This window comes from Xyrauchen texanus, chromosome 34 (genome assembly GCF_025860055.1).
Source record: "Xyrauchen texanus isolate HMW12.3.18 chromosome 34, RBS_HiC_50CHRs, whole genome shotgun sequence".
NCBI classification, from domain to species: Eukaryota; Metazoa; Chordata; class Actinopteri; order Cypriniformes; family Catostomidae; genus Xyrauchen; species Xyrauchen texanus.
This window is the reverse complement of record NC_068309.1, coordinates 24,236,782-24,260,372: the sequence shown is the minus strand read 5'-3', so window position 1 is coordinate 24,260,372 and position 23,591 is coordinate 24,236,782. Positions and strand designations below refer to the sequence as shown.

General features: G+C 36.3%; 1 protein-coding gene across 2 annotated transcripts in view; it reads left to right on the top strand.

Moving 5' to 3' along the window:
* LOC127628123 (actin filament-associated protein 1-like 1) overlaps positions 1–23,591 on the top strand; it is a 41,428-nt gene that overhangs the window by 5,928 nt on the left and 11,909 nt on the right. Inside the window, exons 1-10 of one of the 2 annotated variants that reach the window (XM_052104817.1) lie at positions 7,203–7,308; positions 13,753–13,878; positions 14,758–14,841; positions 15,096–15,163; positions 15,454–15,565; positions 15,646–15,744; positions 15,833–16,044; positions 20,802–20,981; positions 21,378–21,461; positions 21,598–21,676. In XM_052104817.1, the coding sequence (XP_051960777.1) occupies positions 7,278–7,308; positions 13,753–13,878; positions 14,758–14,841; positions 15,096–15,163; positions 15,454–15,565; positions 15,646–15,744; positions 15,833–16,044; positions 20,802–20,981; positions 21,378–21,461; positions 21,598–21,676 (1,075 nt within the window). In that variant the 5' untranslated portion in view covers positions 7,203–7,277. Of the gene's footprint in view, positions 1–7,202; positions 7,309–13,752; positions 13,879–14,757; positions 14,842–15,095; positions 15,164–15,453; positions 15,566–15,645; positions 15,745–15,832; positions 16,045–20,801; positions 20,982–21,377; positions 21,462–21,597; positions 21,677–23,591 lie in introns of those variants that run through there. The other variant, XM_052104818.1, reaches the window with a different exon arrangement.

Genomic DNA, 23,591 nt, shown 5'->3' with positions numbered 1-23,591 from the left:
CTTCTCTTCTTTTTTAGCAATCAGTCTGCTCTTGTAATCCAATCAGACTGATAGAGTGATTTCACCTGACTAGTACTCGTTCACACTTTCCCAGGTGCTGAAGATATGATAAGTGAAATGATGTTAGCTCTTCATTTTTTGCCAGGGCCAAAAAAATGTGAAATTTGGGTTTTTGTGATAAAGTTTATTTTTTTCCCAATTCTTTAAAATACATCTGATCAGTCTGCACAATAATCTAGAAATAATGTGAATCAACACCACAACAACTGAAGAAGAAAACTTTGTGAAACACAAAATTGATGTCACTGCCAATACTTTTGGATATGACTGTAGAGTAATGTGAGCAGTACAGCAATTCAGGTGGTCTGACAGTTGTGTAGTGAAAGCGTGGCTTTAGCTACCGTCACCCAACCACCACTAGTTACTTTATAAAGTAAAAACTAGACAACAATCAGGGCAGACATCAGGTTTTAGTGTTTTGCAATCAATGTTGTTTGTTAGAATGTGCAAATGCAACTCTCTTGTCCTCGAACATGAAGTCTTATGATTGCAGTGTAGAAACAGAGAAGATGAGCAAATATTACAATGAGCTCTTTAAATATCATCTGTTTATGGGTGCAGAGTTTAAATTCATGGTGAAAATTGAAGTCTGTCGTTCTACTGTTAATCATGTTGAACAGCTTTTGGAGCATATTCTGGTATTGTTGAATTTTGATGGAGGTTGTATTGATGAGCTGATTATGCCATGGTCTCAACTGTCAATCATTTCCTGTTTGGGTGCAACATGTTTCTGAGAAAATAAATGTCAAATCTTATCAATGGCTTCTGTTTGTGTCTCATTCCCATGTGCCCCTCATCTGGTATCTTGGCTCCACCGCCTTGTTTGCCCTGTCTTCTCCTTTTTCCTGTCACCTGCCCTCCTTGTTAGCTCCCTAATTCCTCCCTCCATATATCCCCTTTGTTCGCTGTGTGTTTTTGTGAAATTGTTTGATCGTTCATCTGGCTATGGTGTTCCTGTTTTTCAGTCGCTTTGTTCACTTTTCTAACCATTTGTTACATTAGATTCTTGTTGCAGTGCCTGAAATGCACTTTTTGTTTGTTTTTCCTTGTTAAACTTTTTTTGTTCTTTTTGTTTTTCTGGCTGACATGTGTCTGATTCCATTCTTCAAAACCCTTATACAGAATCTTAAGTGTTAGCATTATCTTCTAACCATTCTCTTGTAGTACAAAGGCATTTATATGACCTTAAATATCTTAAAATACAGTGGTTGCCTAAAAGTTCATGAAAGTAAAATATTATAGAACCTACAATTTAGTGATTTTGTCCTTAATAAACTCAGTTTACAAGTGGAAATTTCATATCTTGGAATCATAACTGAAATATCCAAACTTCTTTGGTTTCAAAATCCATATAATTATGGTTTTAAGAGTAAATAATTAAAAATAATTTTCAGAGTTCAGTATAAGTTAGGGTCAGTAACAGCATTTAATGTTGATTACTACAAAAAATTATTTTGACTCGTCCCTCCTTATCTTTAAAAAAATCAGAAATTGAAGTTACAGTGATACACTTACAATACAAGTGCGTGGCCAATTTCTGGAGGGTTTAAATGCAGAAATGTGCAGCTTATAATTTTATAAAAGCATTCATTCTTCTGTTAAAACTTGTGTACTATTTTAGCTGTTAAGTTGTTTAAATCGCCAGTTTTACTGTCGTTTTAGTGTTGACAATATGGCTTCATGACAACAAAGTTGTAAAATGTTATATAACTTCACACAGAAAAGGTTAGTAAGCTATTTTATCACACCAAAATCATGTTATTGTGTATATTGTTTATGTCTTGTGGCTATACTTTGGAAACAGTGAGTATTTTTACGTTTATGGATTGGCCCCATTCAGTAAGTGCCTTACTAACCCAGATTTTGCTCAATGCTGTTGATTGAGCTTAATTTGTATTGAACCCAGAATATTCCTTTAACTCATACAAATAATGGGACATATAGTAGTTATTATAATTAATATTGTTTTTTAGCTTAATTCAATGTATTTGGTATTTTTTAGATTTGGTATACCTGTTTTTTTTTTTTTAAGTCACCAGTGCAGTTTTATGTGCACTTAGAGCTACTAGGGAGAATCAAATGTTTTCAACCTGACCAAGGGTCTAGTCATAACTTCCCCTCTGAACCATATGCAATAATGGTATTTATTTATATATTTTTATATATTATTGCTAATTATTTTGATCCCAAATCTTATTTACATCTATTTGCAAGTAGATAACTTTACTTAAAGTGTTAAAAAGTTAATTGTTTGAGAAGACCAAATTAGTTGAACTTAATGACATGTTTTGAGATGATGAGTTTCCTCAAATATCTGGTGTAAATTCAATGTATTAGTATTTACAGTGTGTATATCATAAGATATTAAGAATCATCAGTGTAATCAGTGAGTTTTGATTTACATTCCGAATCTTTCATAATGTATTGCAGCTTGTTTTCTTATGTAGGAGGATTTTTCCCATGGATGCTCATTAACATGTTCATTCCATCAATAACCATGTTGTCATCCACAAAGCCTTCATCCCCTCCCTTTCAATTATGTGGCCTGTTGTTCCTCTGTGATTGACCCCATCCAGCAAGCTGCCATCCGCTTAAATAGTAAGCGTTAAATTATAGATATATCGCCTCCATGTGACCTTCTCTGGCGGCCCTCTGTATGTGTCGGCCCTTCTGTGTCTTCTACAGTTTCTGGCAATTGATATCCGCCCACCCTGAATCAGACAACTGATAAGCTTTTTTAGGGATAGTATGTATTCTGCATATTGTGCTTGTACCCTCATATCTCATGAGAGATCCCAGGATGGTTTGTGTATAAGACCATTACTGCTTTAGATAAGCTGTATGCTATGATTTTGGCAGTCTTCCGATGGAACTGGTGCAGATGGGAGGGAACTTTGAAAGAGAGTGCTCTGGTTAGTGAAGAACTGATGGTCATTTTTGTGGGGTGTGTGGAGTAGAGGAATAGGAAGCAGAAGGTTTGGGATGATAGAAACTGTTGTCGTCAGCCCAGACAGGAAACTACAGCTGCAGGACATATCCCCTTACCCACAATGCCCTTGCCTCAAGACCGCACAGCTGCTTTCCCTAGAATTTGTTTTGCAAGTGTTTGAATGTGTATTAAGCTGTAGTTTATTTGGGTGAATGAATGTTTACACTGCATTTGTGAACGCTACGTGCTGCTTTGTCCTGTTTTCCTCAAAGGTGATGTCATTGTGTAATTTTGGACCTCACAATGGCACATTGTCTTGGGCTTTCTATGCAGACCCACTGAATGAATGTTCAGTCAGAATGACATATTGTTTAAGCTTTGCCTATTCTATACAAAGAATGTGCTTTTAGCTTTGTTTGAATGTACTATTTTAAATCGCTACATCCCAGTTACAACCTAGGAACACATCTTCACTAAATAAACTCTGTTTACATCATGTAAATGTGATCAAATATGCAAAGGACTGCATTGTTCTCATGGTCACGGAAAACCTGAAAATATCAGGGAATTTAAAAATGGTGTTTTCCAGGCCTGGAAATGTCATGAAAAATAATAAAATCGTAGAAGTCCTGAAAAAATTGTTGAAATTGCTACACTATAAAAAGTGGTAACCTGCTGCTTAATCTTTTACAAGTAGACATAGATCCTGAAGGTAAGATTTGCAGGTTACAATTTTTTTTAGTGTGGATCTAATAAAAGTGTTGATGAGAGATGACTTTAGTTGTATTGTTAAGTTGAAATACAATGTGTCTTTGATCAGTGAGAGTCAGCACAGATGCATTAAGACCCACTGAAGCAGTCATGAGGTTCAACAACCTCACATTCCCACACATTTCAAACACTAAAAAAGTTATCCTTCAAAATGTGCTTCATGTGCTAACACGTCAACTAACTGTTTTGATTCAAGTCAAAAATATTATTTGAATATCATCGAATAAACCTGAATACATTCTTTTCCCTGGCTCAGTGATGATATCAAACAATTAATGAAAGACAGAGACAATGCCCTTAAAAAAGCCATAAAGTCAAAACTATCTTGTGACAGACAAAAATTTGCTCCGTTACGGAATAAAGTGATAAGACAATTACGAAAAGCAAAGGCAGACTTTTTTATTACAATTATTAAAAACTGTCATGGTAACTCAAAAGCGATTTGGGAACAGATCAATAGACTAACAGGTAAAACTTCTTCTAGTAACAACTTAATACAACTAAAGAACAATGGGATGCTTATGCAGGATCCATCTGCTGTGGCACAGACACTAAACGAGTATTTTGTTGATTCTGTTGATACCATAGCCAAAAGTTTCCCTATGAAACATAACAACTTACCTGTTATGAGTTCAGATTTGTTAATTGAGCCCCCACTACATCCAAAATTTGTATCCATATCTGATGTGGAAAAGGTAATTACACAGCTTAAGTCTTCAAGAGCAAAAGACGTGTATGGGATGGACACACTCATGCTCAAACAAATAGGTCAGTCAATTTTGGGACCACTAACGCACATCATTAATGTGTCACTAGATCAAGGGAAATTTCCTGAGTCATGGAAACTTGCTAGTGTCATTCCTATATTTAAAGGTGGTAACTCCCTTCTTTCATCTAATTACCGACCTATTAGTATTTTGCCAACAGTATCTAAAGTCTTTGAAAAACTGGTTGCTAGACAAATCACCAATCATCTTAATTGCAGTTCTTTTCCTTTGCACTCAATGCAGTTTGGTTTTAGGGCTAATCATTCCACAGAGACAGCAATATGTTATTTTCTAGAAAAGGTTAAATCAAATATGGACAATGGAGGGGTAGTGGGAGCAATCTTTTTAGATCTTCAGTAAAGCATTTGATACAGTTAACCATTCAGTTTTACTGCATAAACTTCATGCATTTAATTTTTCCCCAAAATTCATTGACCTCATTAATTCATACCTTTTATCTCGTTCACAAAGTGTAAGAATTGACCAATATAGTTCTACCCCTTTACCATTATCAACTGGTGTTCCACAGGGTTCAATTATAGGTCCAATTCTTTTCAGTTTATACATTAATGATTTACCATCTTTGTGTAAAACCTGTGACACTTTGATGTATGCAGACGACACTGCTGTTTTGGCCTATGGAAAATCCACAGAGGAAGTTGCCTCAAAACTTACAGAGGCCATGTCACTGATCTCAACCTGGTTAGAGCAATTTTGTCTGCAATTGAATATATCCAAAACAGTAGCTATGTTCTTTTCAAAAAATAATATAAATATAAAACCTGAAATTGTATTATCTGGAGAAAGATTACAGGTCGTCACAGAATATAAATATTTAGGACTATATATAGACTCTAACCTAAATTTCAAAACTCACATAAAAAAAGTTAGTAATAGGATTAAGTTCAGTCTAGTGAACTTCAGATTCATTAGAGACTTCCTTTCAACAGAAGCTGCTAAATTATATTTCTTTTCTATGATTTTATCTCACATAACATATTGTTTAATAAGCTGGTCCAATACTCACTCTACAACAATAAAACCATTAAAAACATTATACAAACAATCATTAAAAATACTGGATAAAAAACCATACCACTACCACCACTGTAGTATTCTGAGGAAATATCAGTTACTTACTTGGGATAATCTAATTAAATACAAAAACATCTGTTTAATTTACAAAATCAGACATGGTCTAGCACCTCCTCCACTATGTGACTTTATACATTTTAGATCTAGTGAGATTAGGGTAACCAGAGGGGCAGTGAGGGAAGACTGCATTATCCCCGGAGAAAAACAGCTTTTGGTCAGTCTGTTTTCTCCGTAAGAGCAGCGCAGCAATGGAACACAGTGCCTGAAAACATCAGAGAGTCCTTGTCATTCTTTTCATTCAAAAAGAATGCAAACAAATGGCTGGTTGAGAGCCAATCTTGTAGTCACTAATGCTTTCTGTGTACACTTATACATTGTGTATTTATTTATTTTAATATGAATTGTATTTTTTAACCATAATGTGTTGTATTTAATTGTATTTTTGTGATTTTATACCTGTGGTTATTTTTAAGGTTGCCTTTTTTACACCCGGCTGGGGGACTACCGATGAAAATTAGCACTTTTGAGCTAACTCGGGTACATTTACATTGTTTCAATGTTGATTAATGTACACTGTCCCCTTTCAAAACAAAATAAAGATAAAGATAAAGATAAAGATTGGTTACATCGGCAAAACTCATTTTAAGGGATAGGGAGAAAAAGCTCCTTAAGGTAACAATTGCAGTTTGCCACTTTTTACGGAAGAAGAGTAGAAGTGCACCTCAGCAGAAACAAGGGAACCTTTGAAATAATTGTAAATGAGCTGATTGTACCTTCATCCACAAACTTTCCAGACAAGAGTATGGCTGGCTGAAGACGATGGATATAGGCTCTGAGGGTTTTTTGGGAACTTAAGTAACTCGAAAACGAGATGGGTCACTTCCACGCCCGTGTCAGTTAGTGCACACCCACACAATGGCCCTCTGGAGAGCTGTGGCTTGGGAGTTGTGATTGCACCACTCTCAGTACAATAACAGAGTTATCCTTTCTGTGCTCCGAGTTTCCGCCTCCTACCCTTCTTCCACCCCTCTATTTTTCTTGTTTTCCTTTACATATGCATACACTTTCATATTCCTCTTAGGGAGACAGGAAAAACCATTTGGAGGAGTTTACTTGCAATTTGGCAGTTCATTTTTACTGACCATATCTACGAATTGCTTATTTTATTGTTGTAATAAAAATTATAAGTGTAAAAACACTGTAAATATATTTACAGTGCCCCCTAAAAGTATTTGGACACGTTTGTCCTCTTAAGTCAAACAAATAAACGTATGAATGACATTGCATTATGTTACAAACCAAGTGCCACCTGGAAACAAAAGATTCTAGAGCTTTTCAGAGAGCTAACTTTACTTTTCGTTTTTGCAACAACTTTTAAGTACCCACTTTAGAAACAGGTTACTGCAAAAACTATTTAACCATCTTTAATTTTATAAATTTTGTGTTTTTCTTCTTAACCATATATTGTTATATGGAAGAAGGAGAAGAGAGAGAAAGAGTGAGCGATTGAGAGAGATAGAGAGACTAAATTAGGTACATCCCCTAATCATAGCAGTGAGGACGGACTGAGAGATTAACTACTAAAAGCTTGCAAAATCATATTGTCTTAATATCACAACTTAGTGGAACAGAGCTAAGCTTGTTGTTCTCTGAAAATGGTGGGCCTCTCGTCTACTGTTGAAACCGGTGAGTGCTAATTTGATTCATTCAATCTCTGTCTTTTGCAACTAGTGTTTTCTTTGTGTTGACACAAGCTGGACCTGTGTTTTTGTTATCTGCATTGTAGCAGCATGCTTTATGTGGCTTGCTGTGAATTACTGTATATGGTTCCTCTTCTGTTGACAGACAACCAGAAATGTATGAAGTTTGAGAGTGAATTCTAACATCATTGATAGATCTGTGATCCGATGTTGCAATTCTGATCAATTTCTATGCAGAATAAAGGGTATCCCATTAAGTCTTTATTTTATTTTATTTGTTTTCAATAGTTACCATGTGTTTGTTCTAGAATTAGACATTTTAGAATGTTGTATTTGTTTGTAGCGGATTATGAAAACTGATTAAGTTATTATGTAAGGGATAATGTTCAATCAGCCATTTGTTATCGCAAAATAATCCCCGACGGGGGTATATTTTGCAATTACAACCTGCTAACTGTATATTATCCTGCTTATTGCAAGACTACTTGCCAAATAAATACAAAACTAAATGGACATGAAATATTGATTTGCATTGAAATTCTGATATTATGTGTGAAAAAAAAAGAAATTACTGAATAGCTGAATTTTATTTTGCGAAAATGACCATCTGACTGCTCATTATCATGCTTATTACAAGACTAATTGCCAGATAAACAAGTAAATGGAGATTAAATATTGATTTGCGTTGAATAATGTTTTTTAACTTAATTGTAGATTTCGCAGAGTGACATGAGAAGTAGGAAAGATGACTTACAGTAAGTCTTATATGTCTTAATCCCCAGATTTGCAGTTGTCACTCAGAAATATAAGAATGCAAGATCCCAATGACCAATCAGAATCAAGTATTCCAGAGACCAATGTAATAATATATTTCATTTCAGCTTTATATGAACAGACATGTAGATCTGTGTAAAGCTTAAACTTTTTGCCTCATTCCAATTTTTATTACATTAGCTTAAACAGGATTGTTTTTGAAAGTTTATTTTTGGAAAATGACATACTAAAGAGCAAACCTTTACAGCCCTCTAATTAAATATGATGCATGCTTACTGTGTTTCTCACTGTTTCATTGTTCTTCACAATCCCTCATGTCATAATCCCTGTTGTCTTTTGCTTTTGTGCTTTTATGTTGGAATTCTTGTTTAGTCTCCTGTTTCCTGTGTTAGTTTTGTAGTCCTTGTAGTTTTATTCCTTGATTGATTCTCCCTGATTGATTCCCCAGTGTTCCTTGTTTTCCCTGTTTCCTTTGTCAGTTTTTGTCTATGATAGTTTCCCAGTGTTTTGCGTTTCCTTTTATTCTGAGTTAACTTGTTTATTTTTCAGTTTAATAAAGCTGCGTGTAGATCCTCATTCCTTGCCTGCCTCATCACAATATAACACTATTCTGATAAGAACAATATTTGCTGAGGCCTAATATCAAATTATTTTGAAGCACCAAACTGTAATAATACACTGTAAACTATTTTAAAATTAACCTAAAATGTATTTAATTGCCTGACAAATTGGTTTACATCAAGAAAACATTCTTTATGGGTCAAATCAAATAAATACTTGAGGTAACAATTGGAGGTTACCACTTTTTTCAGTGTAATTTATTGTAATTGTTTATATTAACAGGTTATATGTGTAACACGTTACCTATGTAGGGCATACTTTTGCATGCCAAGGAATATTAAATGAACAGGATGATTCTCAAAATAGAAGTGCTCTCAAGAATCCAGACATGTCTGTCCTTTATTTATAACTTCCCTGTTTGTGTAGTAGTTTGCAACCACTCTTCAAAGCATTGTTTGTTTTCGTAGTGGTGACGGTCAAGAAAAGAAAATTCATAAACTAAGAAACTGGTTTTTTTTATCTGGTCCAGAGAGATAGAAAAAACATTGTCATGGCAGGAGCAAAAGTGAGGTCACATATTGCAGTAATTACTTTGGACCAAGAATAATAATTCATGCATCAGCAAAGCTAAATGAGTGGCAGGTTGCTTTGAGACTTCTATCAGAAAATCTTTTTCTTTCCCATCCCTTTCTCTTGAGTCGAGTCTGGGTGGGGTGTGAAGTGCTTACATGTGCTTACACCATGACCTCTGTTCCTTAACAGGAAAGATGTATGAAACTCTGATCTCTTTACTCTGTTTTGAGAAAGAGACTTACCTTTGAAGATTTTCAGAAGACAGGATATATACGGGTAGGTCCATCTGGTTTGAGTAATCCTACTGGTAATGTCCATTATAAATGTGAACAGCACTATCCAGTCACAAAATGCAATGTTTATAAAAGCAGAAATCGTAGTCATGTGATGGCATCTGAGAGTGAATATTGTGCGTGTTACAGTTTTACTGAAATTGCTTCAGGTGACATGATAGGACTGGCTCTGCCAAAATGTGGCTAGAAGGAAAATTAGTAGATATATAATGAGGATTGATTGTCAAGAAGTAGTGCAGTGGTATTACTAATTTGAACAAAAGATGTAAAGATGTTAAAAATAAATGACCCATATAATAGATTTTTAGAGCTCAATTAGTAGTTTATAATTATTATCAATGCAACAGTAGGGGAGACCGGGGCTAGTTGTAACAAGAACTATATATAAATGTTTTCTCAAGCAGAGATTTTATTTGTTGGGTTCAAACCAACACCTAGTTCAATAAATTGAATTAAATTAAATTTTTATAAAAATTATACTTAAATATTTTTTATAGATTTAATCAAATAAATTGAAAAGAGAAAAAAAGTTAACTAAAATTCCATAATCATCCAAATTTTTAAAAGCTGTTGGGTAAACAAGTGAACACAATAAACCACACTGGAATGCATTCAGACAAGGGTCACCTTCAACTATATGATGGAGGTAGATTTTAATTGAGAGGCTGAACTGTGTTTAAATATGTCCAGTCAGTTCAAGCTGTCACATTTTTATTGGAACAAGTTGTCACACATGTTTGTTGTAAATGTATACAATTTATTAATTATAATATTTGTTTGACAAAATAATAGTTGGATTTTTTTGTGTTCTATTCAATTAATTGTTGTATGTGTAACAATTTACAATAATTTAGTTTTCATTTAGTAAGGGATAGTGTATAAAAATATAATGAATAATTTCTACAAACACATTTAGATTAATTATCATAAAATATCTAGGTTAACATATAAAAACTGTCCTGGTTAAAACCTGCTGTGATGAGGAGGAGGGCGTGGCTGGATCTTGAGGATGGACGCCTGGCACTGAATTAACCCAATCAGGGTTAAAGGGTTAAAGGTGAGAGGGTTAAAGATGAGTCTGAGACTGCAATTTGAGACAGAGAGAAAGAGAGAGTTGCACACAGCTCACAGACATGTACTTTTTGCATTGGGCCGGGAAGGTCAACAGTGTGAGCATCACACGGAGCTGTGTGTATGTGTGTGCTGAAAAGCACTTATTATGTTGTGTCTGTGTTTAATTAAAGTCTTTTGTGAGTCGTTCACCGGCTTCTGCTTCCTCCTCCTTAGGGAAGGTGGAGATCTGCCACACCTTCGCTCCAGAAATAAAAGCATTTAAAGAGTATAAAGTATTACATGGTATTTGCATAACATGGTATTAGCAAAATTGTATTTTTATGGTGGTTTTAGGGACTGTTATTAATTTTCCATGTTTTAGACAGGTGATTGGTGATCAGCTCAATTCATGCAGCTCAAGCGGGGAAATCTCCCACACTATGTCTGGATTATTTAACCCTTGTGCTGTCTTTAATTTTGTTTGACTTAATTTGGTCTACCCGGTCAAAAATAACCGGCCTATTTAAAATTACTAATAAATTTCTCATTGTGATATATTATCACCAAAAATTGGATTACATCTTTTTATCTAGATCTTGTTTTCTTTCAATAAGTGCAGGTTTTGTATTACTTTTTTAAACTTATATGATCGTAGGCCTCCTTGACCTGAGATTTATTTGTGGATAATTTTGGCAATATTAAAAAAAATATGAAATCATGCTGTACTGTGTATCACACTAGTGTGCTGTAATTTTAACAGGAAATTTTGTTTTGAAGCACTTTTATTTTCTTTAAATGTCAGAAATCACACGTGTAATGTTCCCAATTAAAAATGACTGGCCATTGAAAATGAATGGGGAAGATCACAATAAACTAGACTTTTATTTTTAAATGAACCTGGGCAAGTAGTCTAGTGTCATGATCAAGGATGTGATCAACAGCCTCATGCACAGAGATGCCACAAAGTGAATGATGAGTAAGGCCCTATGAGGTTTTATACACTTCAGTTGTGGAAAAGCTTCTGTATATTAGCACACATAAGCCACATTTGCATTATCAGGCCAAATGAGGGCATACAAGTGCATGCCAGGGCCAGTTGCATTCCCACTATCACTTCCAGGACTTCATCGTGCCTCCTCGTCTGCTCAGGCTTTCATCGGGCCTGTGGCCATTGGCCAGCAGATTACCCTTGTGCCAAAAAGACACCGTGGACAATGTCAGATGTAAAATGTCAAAGGCAGAGTTTCGCTGAACTTGTCAGAATATGTATCCAGCACACTATGGTACAGGTTCGGAAAAAAAAATAAAAATAAAATTGCGGGTACAGTACAAATACGTTGAAATGCACAATGGACAAAGCGGTGCCAAAAGAAATGACTTTCCATGGTTCGGTGAAATTTTATAGATGTAATGGGACGTCTTGCTGTTAGAAGAGAGACCACTCAGGACATCATGGCAGTTACAGTCAATGAGTTGTTATCGCTAATTTATCTTGCTAGCTAACTAATGTTTACATTCGATATAAACTCAATATTCTAGATAATAAGATAACATGATACCTCAGCTTGAGTACCCCTTTTGCTTGTGAAATGGGCGAGGTCTGTGAAGTTGGCACCAGCTATTGGCCCTGGCTGGCCAGTTGACAGCCCTGGCTTGCACTGGCTCGATAGTGGAAAAGCATCTAATGATCTGCTTCTTTGTGAGAGCGTGGAAATTCCAAAACACATTGTCAAAATATTTTGTCTGAAAGATGTTATGAAAGAAAGATCATGAAAGAGGGGTCACTGCAGGGCAAAGAAAGTTCAGGTGTGTGTGTGTGATCATTTTGAATAGATAAATGGATGTCGGATAAAGTTCAGGGAAGGATAAATATCTTAAAAAGAAAACATGCACTACACAAGTGTGTGTGTGTTTGTGTGATAATGTTGGATGGATGTTGGATGCAGTTTAGGGTAGGATAAAGTTTATCTCTGTGAAAAAGAAAGCATGCAGTACTCATGAGTTTGTGCGTGTACATATTTGATCGTGTATAAGTGTATGTGCGCATGCACGCAAGCCTTCCACAGCCCATACAATTCCTAACTGTGGAACTCTGCTAGTCAACAGTAATCACCACGGAAGTTGCATTTCCCCATATGCTGTGAAATATAGCAGGAACCCCAGGCCTCAACCTGTGCCAATGGCTGCCACGGTATACGAGCCAGTGCCCATGCCTGCCACGGTTAATGAGCCAGTGCCCATGCCTGCTATGGTTAATGAGCCAGAGCCAATGCTTGTAGCCTCGACCGTCCCAGCCCTGCTGGCCGGAAGAGGAGGAGAAGGAAAAGGACAACGTCTCTCCCATCTCCGCCAGTGTTTACAACCATGGAGGTCATTCCCCAGTCTCTGCATGTGCTCACGACCATGGAGGTTGATCCCCAGTCTCTGCCTGTACTCTCTACCCCTGATCCAGTCCCTGCTCTGTGGCCGCCTCCCTGGCCTCCTGACCCAGTTCCAGTCCTGTGGCCACCTCCCAGGCCTCCTGACCCAGTCCATGTCTTGCGGCCGCCTCCCAGGCCCTTAGATCTATTCCCAGCCCTGATGCCGCCCCCAGGACCCGGATCCATTTCCAGCCTTGAAGCAGTCCCCCAGGCCTCCTGATCGTCCTCCTTGGATCCTTCTTCACATTCTGCATTACCCCATCCATCTTTGGGTGCCAGGAGTCACCCTTTTAAACAGTATGTCTCTCTCATGTTTTCCTAAGGACTCTTATATTGAAATGTTTCCCCGAACTACATCCCCCATAGTGAACTGCCCTCATCACTGCCATCTGTTCCTCATCTTCCTCAACTGTCTTCCATTCCATCATTAGTTCCGTTTTGAAAATATCTTCTAGTTTTCCATTTCTTTGTCAGTCCTTGAAGTGTTACATTGTGTTGTTGTTTTGTTTGTTCCACTCCAGCGTTTACTATTAAAAGATTGAAAAGTATCTACTCCTGCATCTCCTCTCTTCCTCTGTTTGAACCCAGCGTTACAAAGTCACTGCTGTTATGTTTAAAATCCTCAAATACAATTTTATTTGATAAAACAAATCTTCTCCTTTGTAATGATGAAGGCTTTAGAAAAGATTGTATTACTTTTTCTGCTGACTTGCTTCTGGCCACAGACTCTGTTCTTTTCTTTGTATCCCTGTGTAGGTATGGAGCACCTGGTGAAGGAGTTGAGTCTGCTGCTGAAACTGCTCGAGAATGAGAGTGTGAGTTCAGCCACAGCAGAGAAGATGTGCGTGGTGAGGAACCTGGTCAAACAGCTGCAGCCATCTGGTGAGACTGAGCACCAAATACAAAACAGCTGAGGAGGCTGATTTGGCCATGTCCTTGTTAAAGGGATTCACACATAAATGTTTATGCTTACAGTATGTGAATCAAGGAATTAATGGTATGGCAGTGGAACACAAATGTATGATTTCATGTCTCTGTAATCATAAAAGTTACAATGAGGAATGAGACAAATTGACAAAATTATAGAAACAATTATGCACTGTTATTTTTCTTGTTTTCCAGTAAAAATATTAAAACATCCTTAAAACAAGATACATTTATTTTACACATGAAATTGAGTCTTGATTTTAAAGGGATAGTTCACCCAAAAATGAAAATTCTCCTATCATTTACTCATCCTCATGCCATCCCAGATGTGTATGACTTTCTTTCTTCTGCAAAACACAAACAAACAGTTTTAGAAGAGTATGTCAGCTCAGTAGGTTCATACAATGCAATTGAATTGTGACCAGATCTTTTATGCTGCCTTTATGTGATTTTTGGAACTTCAGAGTAATCCATATGACTCCAGGGGTTAAATCAATGCCTTCAGAAGAGATTTGATAGATGTGGGTGTTAAACAGATCAATATTGAAGTCCTTTTTATTATAAATCTTTCACATTTTGAAAGTGAATGTGGAGATTTATGGTAAAAAGTACTTCAATTTTAATCTGTTTCTCTTATTCAGTTTCTCACCCACACTTATCACACTTGTGAGCAAATATATTATACAGATGAATTTGTGTATAAAGTGTAGATGGTTACTTAGGACAACAAACTTGTAAGTTTTCAAAATGATAAGCATTTGTAAAGCTCCTAAGCCTTCCACTCTCTGTTATTCTTTTTTAGGTGTGCATTCATTTATTTCATTTGTTTTTCAGTGAATGGATCTGACTTTTTATACATGAACACATCTCTCTATGGAAATGGTACCAGCTTTGTTGAATCATTGTTTGAAGAATTTGGTGAGTGTTTCTGTGCTTTAATACTTTTTAAAACCAACCATTTTCTATGTGTGTTCCATACAATTATTATAGACATTTAATGTTTAGGTGAAGAATTTCCATAGTGTGGATTTTGTTTTTTTGTAAACCTGTTGAACTAAAACAGTTACAAAGCTTGTAATATGAAATGTTAAAAATAGCAGACCAAATGAGCTTAGTATTGTTAGTTATAATCATATTCCCATGATCAGGCCAGTTTCTATATTTATCCTCAGATTGTGACCTGCTGGAATTAAGGGACTCCTCTGGGGAGATAAAAGATGTGGAGCAAAAAGAGACATCGGTAACATAATCTAAATCCATTACAAATGCACTAATGCAAAACACAAACTGTAAAAAATGTTCAAACAGATAGCACCGCCCCCAAACTCAGGCCATGTTTTAATAGTGCCACAGTATTCACACTTTTCAGCTAAATCAACCTACAACTGGCTTAATTATGTTTGTCTCTGAATATTGAGTTGGGACAGGATAACATATTTTATATCAAACAAAATGTACACTTAATTTTCACTAGATTTGCACCAATTTATATTAAATGTATTACATTGAAATTCATTTATTGCTCCTCAGAGTCCTACAGACACACCTCCTCCCCTTCCTACCACACCTCCTCCTGATGATTACTATGAAGAAGCCGTACCACTCGGACCGGGCACAATGCCCCAGTATATAACCACACGCAGTGAGTATAAACACATGCAAGCCTGAGATGGCTTAACAATGGCCAGTTAGGAAACCTAAAATACTGTATCTATTCACCAGGCAACTCCAGCCCTCCAAACTCAATAGAGGATGCTTATTATGAAGACGCTGACAACAATTACCCAACAACCTGCCTGAATGGGGCCTCCAAAAACTCCTGTAAAGAACCCGTGCAGCCACACTTGTTTCTTATGCATGCACACATCAAATATACTATATTTGTTTTAATAGTAGCTTATTTTAACAGATAATGATTCAGATGCGCTTAGTAGTTCCTATGAGTCATATGATGAAGAGGACGAGGAAGCTAAATGCAAAGAGAGGATGCACCAGTGGCCCTCAGAAGAGAGTCCCGTGAGCCAAATGAAAGACTGTCGCAAATGTGCTTTTATGCTGCGCAAAAAACGCTTTGGTCAGTGGGCTAAGCAGCTAACAATCATCCGCGAGAACAGACTTCAGGTGAGTCACGCTAGGGAACAGGAATGGACTGGGTCTCAAAACAGCCCAGCCCATCACAACCCATTGTGGATTATCCTGCATTATATAAGCTATCATGTGCATGTAATACAAATTTGACTGAGGTATTTTGGACTCTAAAAATGGTAACGCTCAATATTTACCTTAAAGGATTAGTTCATCCAAAAATGGAAATTATATTATCATGTACTCACCCTCATGCCATCCTAAATGTGTATGAATTTCTTTCTTCTGCTGAACACAAACTTTTTAGACAAGATTTTTAGATTAATATTTCAGCTCTTTAGGTCCTCACTATAAAGTGTGAAAGTGAATGGTGGGTGAAGGAACATGGATGCCATGTGAGGTTCGGACTTGTGAACAACGAGCTCTGTGCACTTTGCTAGTTTCAATACTATTAATGTCATAAAGCGGTGATATTCGATACACTCTGTTCCATAACTATTCTAAGAGGACAATATGTCAAAGAATTTAGATATTAAAAGACATTTACATGCTCAAGCAGATACCCCCGAGTAGCAGGCCGTGAGAGGAAGCCGATTTGGTAAAGTGCGGGAAATTCCGCGAGAAATGTTAAATAAGTCGGCAATGCTGACGAAGATCATTGTGGATTTGGAGGATCTTGCTGTAATACGTCGATCGATCACTGCCATGGAGACGACATTCACTGAGATGGTTACAAGAGTGGGGGCTTGGTCCCCGGCCACTCCTCCACCCTCTAGTGGACGATGGCCTGACGATAAAACTGAAACAAAAAGACAATCACACAAAGGTGTCGGACAGCTGTCCATTAATTTCTCTCTCTGTCCCAATGCAGTCTCCAGTAGGCCTTTATCCCTCTCTGAGGCTTGATTATCCTGTTTAGGTGACGGGTGTGTGGAATCATGACCCGAAAAAAAAATCATTTTTTTCAAAGGAGGAAAAGTTTATTTATAATTTGTCCACAAGTCTTGGAGGTCCAGACTTTAAAGCCTGTTATGTATTTGTCCTTATTTTTACAGTTTAATGACATATAAGTACAGGCATAATACCATGATGGCCCCTCATTACCATGGCTAGGTCAATCTAGCTAGTCTTTCTAATAATAATAATAATATTAAATTATAGTGTTCGTGAAAACTAGGATAGATTCTACCTAATAGAGTATTTAATATGAAACTATAACATTTGTCAAAAGATCACATTTACTGTTACTACTGTAAAATCGTAAGTCATTATTGTATGGGTAATGATGTAATTTTAAAAAGGACAACTTTATTTTGGCACATACAATAGTGTTGATATGTTCCACATCACTGCTGTGTATAATGTATGGCCTGCCTGTTTGAGTGGTTTGATTCCATAGTACTTTATACTTGAAAAACTCTCACTAGAATTCAAATGGCCGTTGATGCACGGCGAACACGCTCCAGAGATACAGTTGATCAGAGAGCAGATCATTGGCTTGAATTGATCCATTACACTCGTGCGAAAAACAGATGAGAAGCATTTTTGCGTAATATAAAGTATTGATATTTCACTTAAACGGCTGGTGAAAATGTTTTTACACATTCTTTCCCTGCTGTCCGCGACCCAGTCTTAATAGACCTGCGACCCACTTTCTGGTTGCGACCCACCAGTTGAGAAACACTGGTTTAATCCATGTCTTCTGAAGTGATATAATAGGTGTGGATGAGAAACAAAAAAGTCACTTTTTACTATAAATTCTCCTCTCTGCCCAGTATGTGGTGATATGCATGAAGAATACAAATCGCCTAATACCAGTGTTCTAGTCAAGACCACCTAAACCAAGACCAAGTTAAGACCAAGACAAGAGTGTATCGAGACTGAGACAAGACCAAGACTTTGAGGGGTTGAGACTAAGTCGAGACCAAGACCAAGGAAGGGCGAGAACGAGTCAAGACTAACGCGAGTCCCACTCTGCATGAAACACTTATGATAAAATGTGGAACATGCAAAACATAGGCACTCCTCAAATTGATCTGAAATTGATCTCATAAAAACTCACAGAAAACAAATGAAGATTCCTGTTCATTCACCTGTTTTATTGCCATATATATATATATATATATATATATATATATATATATATATATATATATATATATATATGTGTGTGTGTGTGTGTGTGTGTGTGTGTGCGTGCGTGCGTGCATGCGTGTCAGTGTACCATGAGGAATGTCTTGATAAAATAATCAAAAGGCATTGCAGAGGTGAATTGTATGTGTGTGAATTTTCCTTTGAAGGAGCTGAAATCAACTTAACCATCTTTAATCAACACTCCTTTTTCAAGTTTTACCATCCACTTAAACAATAAACTTTTTGTGCAAGAATCACATAAGGTTTTCTGGGTGACTCTTCTCCTAGAAACCATCATTAAGTACAGAATATATCAAACAATTACTCAATACATAAGTCTCATCTTAATATATATAGAAACTTTCAGAGTTGAATGGAATGCAGCTAGAGGCAGATTGCTAATGTTAGCTAGCTAGCTTTGCTAGCATCGCTTACACTTATCTTTCTTTATGCTTCCCGATAAAGGTTTGACGTGGTCCCAGCTGTCTCTTTAAGCATTGCATTGCAGAATTTACATACTGCTGTATGTTTTCTTTTTTTGCAGATGATCTCTTTGTGGTTTAGGTCAGTGTTTCCCAACCTTTTTTCTGCAACGACCCACTTTTTACAGTTAAAAAATCCCATGGCACACCACTCTCCCGCATAACCATTTTGATAGTTTTCCTGTTCAAGATATTGTTCATTCTTTCTGTCTGTCTTAGTAGTATGAACTCATAATGTTTGAAATTCGGCCATTCAAAAATAACAAATAACATGGGTACAATGAGGTCACAGATGCCAATTAGCACTAATTTGATAATGAAAAACCAACAAATTTGTATCTATTTCCAATTTGTACATTTGTTCTTACAAATTAATTTATGTAACGGCACAGCAAATAATATATATATATTTGTTTTTATTATTTACTGTATTTTCTGGAAATAAAGTCGCACCTGACTATACAGGCACTAGGACCCGAGAGCAGCTGCCCAGCCTCGATTCACCGATTCATATCTGTGAAGATTACAGTACCTCAGAATCTACACATGGAATCACTGTGTTTTTGGACTTGACAGGAGAATTTGCATGCTTTAAGTCTTTGAGTAAAACAATACACCTGTTGTATTCTATGCATTCATTCGGTTCACTGACCGGATGTTTTTACTACAAGTGTGATGATGCAGCATCATTTTGTGGGCATATGAGGAGTTGCGTTTGACAGCGGACTAGAGTTTGTTTGAACAATAATGTTATAATGGACAAACTGGTTGCATAAAATACTTTGTAATGAAAAATATACTGAATTGGCAACTTAACAAATCTTCTACCATCGCTATGCCTTCACTAAAATACCTGGAAAAAAAAGAATTTATTTATTTTGAGGAATTTTATAATTTTCCAACTTTCACGCCACACTAGCGGGCACAGTGGTTGGGAAACACTGGTTTAGGTAGCCAAATTGCATTACAGAAGATTTGGCTGACATCTCTCAGACAGCCACAGTTTCTTCTTCTGTCTCCCGCATACACTTTCTTGGAGTGTGTATGTGAAGGAGGGTGGGGAAGGGTGACAGCTGTTTCAAATTAGAAATGAGTCAAGTTATTGCTTGCATTTGAAGCAGGAAGTTTTACATCCAATCACAGTAAAGATGTTAACAATTAAACCAGACCATGCACAGGCAATTTACTGATATCCCTGGAGTTGTGGTCTTAACCGGTCTTGAAATAAAATTTGAGTCCTCTTTGTCTGAGACAAGACCGAGTAAAAATTTGGTCGATTCCGAGACCTTGAAAAAGTCTGATCTTGAGTGCTACAGCACTGCCTTCAAACAAAAAAGTGAAAGTAAAAGTGGAAATTTATAATAAAAAAGACCACCCACATTATCATATTTCTTCAGAAGATATGGATTAAACCACTCAAATAATTTTATGCTGCCTTTATATGTTTTTGGAGCTTCATAGATTCAGTCACCATTCACTTGCAATGTAAGAAACTAGAGAGTTGAGGTTCAATGAGTTGAGGTATTCTTCTAAAAATCGTTCAGCAGAAGAAAGGAAGTCACACAACTGGGATGGCATAAGGGTGAGTAAATGAGGGAATGTTTATTTGTGGGTGAACTATCCCTTTAAGGAGCTATTTCTACCTGATCTAACCCTAAAATATTGGTTTGTTGGTGTAACTTAATGTAATCAGGTTGAATCAGCGATGTTAAATAATATTTTTGACTTAAACTATACCACATGAAGCATATTTAAATGAAACCATTCTTCAATGTAGTTTATATATACAGTTGGTCTATAATTTTCACTCTATTTAAATATGTATTCAATAACTGTATACATGGTAAAGGAGACATTTAAATTAAAGAATGTATAAAATAATCTTGTCTTATATGGTGTGAACTGATGGTCAGGAAACAAGCAACTTGGACTCTTAGATAAACATATATTTTCAATAAACGCATTGAACAATTGAAAACATATTGATTTGATTGTATCTGTGCTTAGGAGGATGGACATAGTTCTATATAAATTATTATTTTAATATTCTATTATTGTAAAGCATAATGTACAGTAGATGATTAGGGACAGTCTTGATGTTACAAGCATCCATACTCTATCTTTACATTTAGAAATGTATTGTAAATTTGGCCTAAACCTGCCGTATATTCTCTGCAGTGCTTTAAGAATCCCAAAGATCGTTCTCCACATGTTGACATCCCCCTGAATCTCTGCAATGTCATCTATGTGCCTAAAGATGGACGTCGAAAGAAGCATGAGCTTCGTTTCTCCATGCCAGGAGGAGAAGCTCTAGTGTTAGCTGTACAGAGCAAAGAACAGGCTGAGAGCTGGCTCAAGGTGCTTCACCAAATAAAATAATAAATGGACATAAAATAATGATTTGAGTAGAAAATATTTATTATAAATGTTATTATGTGAGAAAAAAGAGACCACAGAGTGATACAGGAGGCATGAAACTTGCACAGCTATGTCGGTCTGGTTAAAACATATTTGACTGCAGGATGCAATGATTGACCAATCATAATCAAGTATTGCAGTAAGCCATGTAATAACAGTAAATAGTGGAAACATAAATTAATAAAAGTAGTTTATCACAAATTACCTGGACACAGTAAATCCACAGAGTCTAGATTAGAGTTGATCATCTTGTTTTGTCAAAGTTGTTTATTTTTTGGCTAAATGAATCATTACTTTGGTTGAATTTTTTCTCATTTGATCACTAAATCTGTGTAGGTCATTCAGGAAGTTTGTAATCTGGCAAGCAACACTTATGGAAAAGTATCACCTATGATACTGCGAAAACTAGAGCTGGAGAAGGCAAGTCTGAACGTATTGCTAATATCACGTCTCCCAGAGGAAACTAGACTACACTGATACTGATTGCAATGCTGACATAAACATAAACAGTGTAGTGATCCCTATAATTGTTATGTGTGTTTGTTGATTATTGCAGATGATGTCACCAGATAAACATACTTCAGATTCTGACAGTGGGGCAAATGGAGACATTACACGAGAAAGCTGTGAGAATGGTATGGACACAGATAAAGACTTGGGAAAATAAGCTCTGTGCTTAGCGAATGCTTCTGGTGTCGGAGTCGGTTTTCCAGGTGTAGCACATTTCCTTTTGTTAGTTCGTTTTGTGATGCCACTCTTAAACAATGGCATTAGGAAGCCAGGAAGGATGTAGCTACTCTGTGCAGTACTTCCTCTGTCTTTGATGTGTCCTGAAGTTTGTTCTCTTTATTACATTACTCCCATATTTGCTTATTTTTTCAGGTTGCTGATGGCAGTTGATTCTGTTCAGGACCCAAATTTTACAATGGACATCAATTGTTGACCCAACCATAGGCGGAAATCGTGTCTGAGGAAACCCCCCAAAATATCATTAAAATATGTATTGTAAATAATATAATGATATATTCTTAAAATAATTGTTTAAGAAATAAAATAATACAAATGCAAATGGGGCAACAACAAAAAAAAAACCTTGGTGTCCCCTTCAAAAATTGCTCTTGAGAATTGTTATGTTTATTGTCCCCCCCCAATATTTTGATGAAATTTTCGCCCCTGGACCCAACACAGCTCCAAAAATAAAAATTGTTTTTCAATTAACATTTTTATTGATTCCTAAATATATAACAAAATTAAAATAAAACACACAACATTTATTCACTGAATCAACATTTACCCCTCCTAACCACTTTAGAGGGGTGCAAGCTACTCCTACAAACAATACAGAACAGGTGGTGCAGCTGTAAATACCTAAAGAGCTGAGATCTGGGAATCCCAAAATGTTGAATCAAATTTTCAAACGATCTCAACAATCACCGATTGTATTAATCCCACTCCCAATCCAGTCTGACCAGCAGAAAGGGCACTTATTAATACGTAATTTTGGATTCAGCCATATGCTTGAGGCAACATTTAAATAAATGTCAGAATTAAACATCCAAAATTGTTTATTGTACAAAATAGAATTTTGATTGGATTCATGCTCTCGGAAGCCAATAATTCACTGCATAAAACAAATAGAGCTGTTCAGCCACGACGTCAATTTGTAAGTGAACCCAGAAGTCTAATTCGCCATGTGTCATACCTCAAACGTGAATTTTGAAGCCGGTGGGCATTTAAAAAAACAAAAAAGGATAGAATTCAATACGGCTTCAAAATTCACATTTGATGTATGATTGTGTGTCATTTAAAGTTGTAGAACAAAATGTCCAAGTTTCGTCAAGTAATGTTTACCACAGACCTTATTTTACTCATAAGTTCAAAAATCCCAATATAAAAACCCACAGAAAATTCCAGAGGGAACCCATGGCAAATTCTCCTCTGTGTTTGTGGACTACAAGCTGAACAGCTCTATTATACCATGTTTATCTTTGTTGCAAGTGAACACATATTTAACTTCAGGCCCCAATATACTTCCGGAGAAGTTCATCTTCATTCTTTATTCAGGGGTAAAAAGAAGTTCAGTCACCTGCCAAATGAGGGAGGCATTTAGAGGAGCATTTAAAAATGAGGATGTTACATGTAAAACCTTAACTAATGTGACATTAAAATGTGTTATAATTTTTTGCGTAGAATTCACACTAGGTCTGTAAAAGAAGCTGTTTTAACCACTTGATGATGGTTGAAAGTAATATATATATATATATAAATAGTAGACAATGTTTAATTTGTTCTGTTTACATTCTGAATTCATGACGCTAACATGCTATATGTAGCCATAAAATGCGATGATTACACTCTGTTATTGTAATTTATGATGACACAGAAACTAATGCAAAGTTGAGAACCACTGCTGTATGGTAGCAAGAAGCATTGACAAGCTAATCTCTCAAAGCTAAATCTCCAGCTTTTTTAAAGTTCCAACAAGTATTGCAGATCCTGACATCTGATAGATTAAAAACGTTACTCAGTGCTGCAAAATACAGACATACA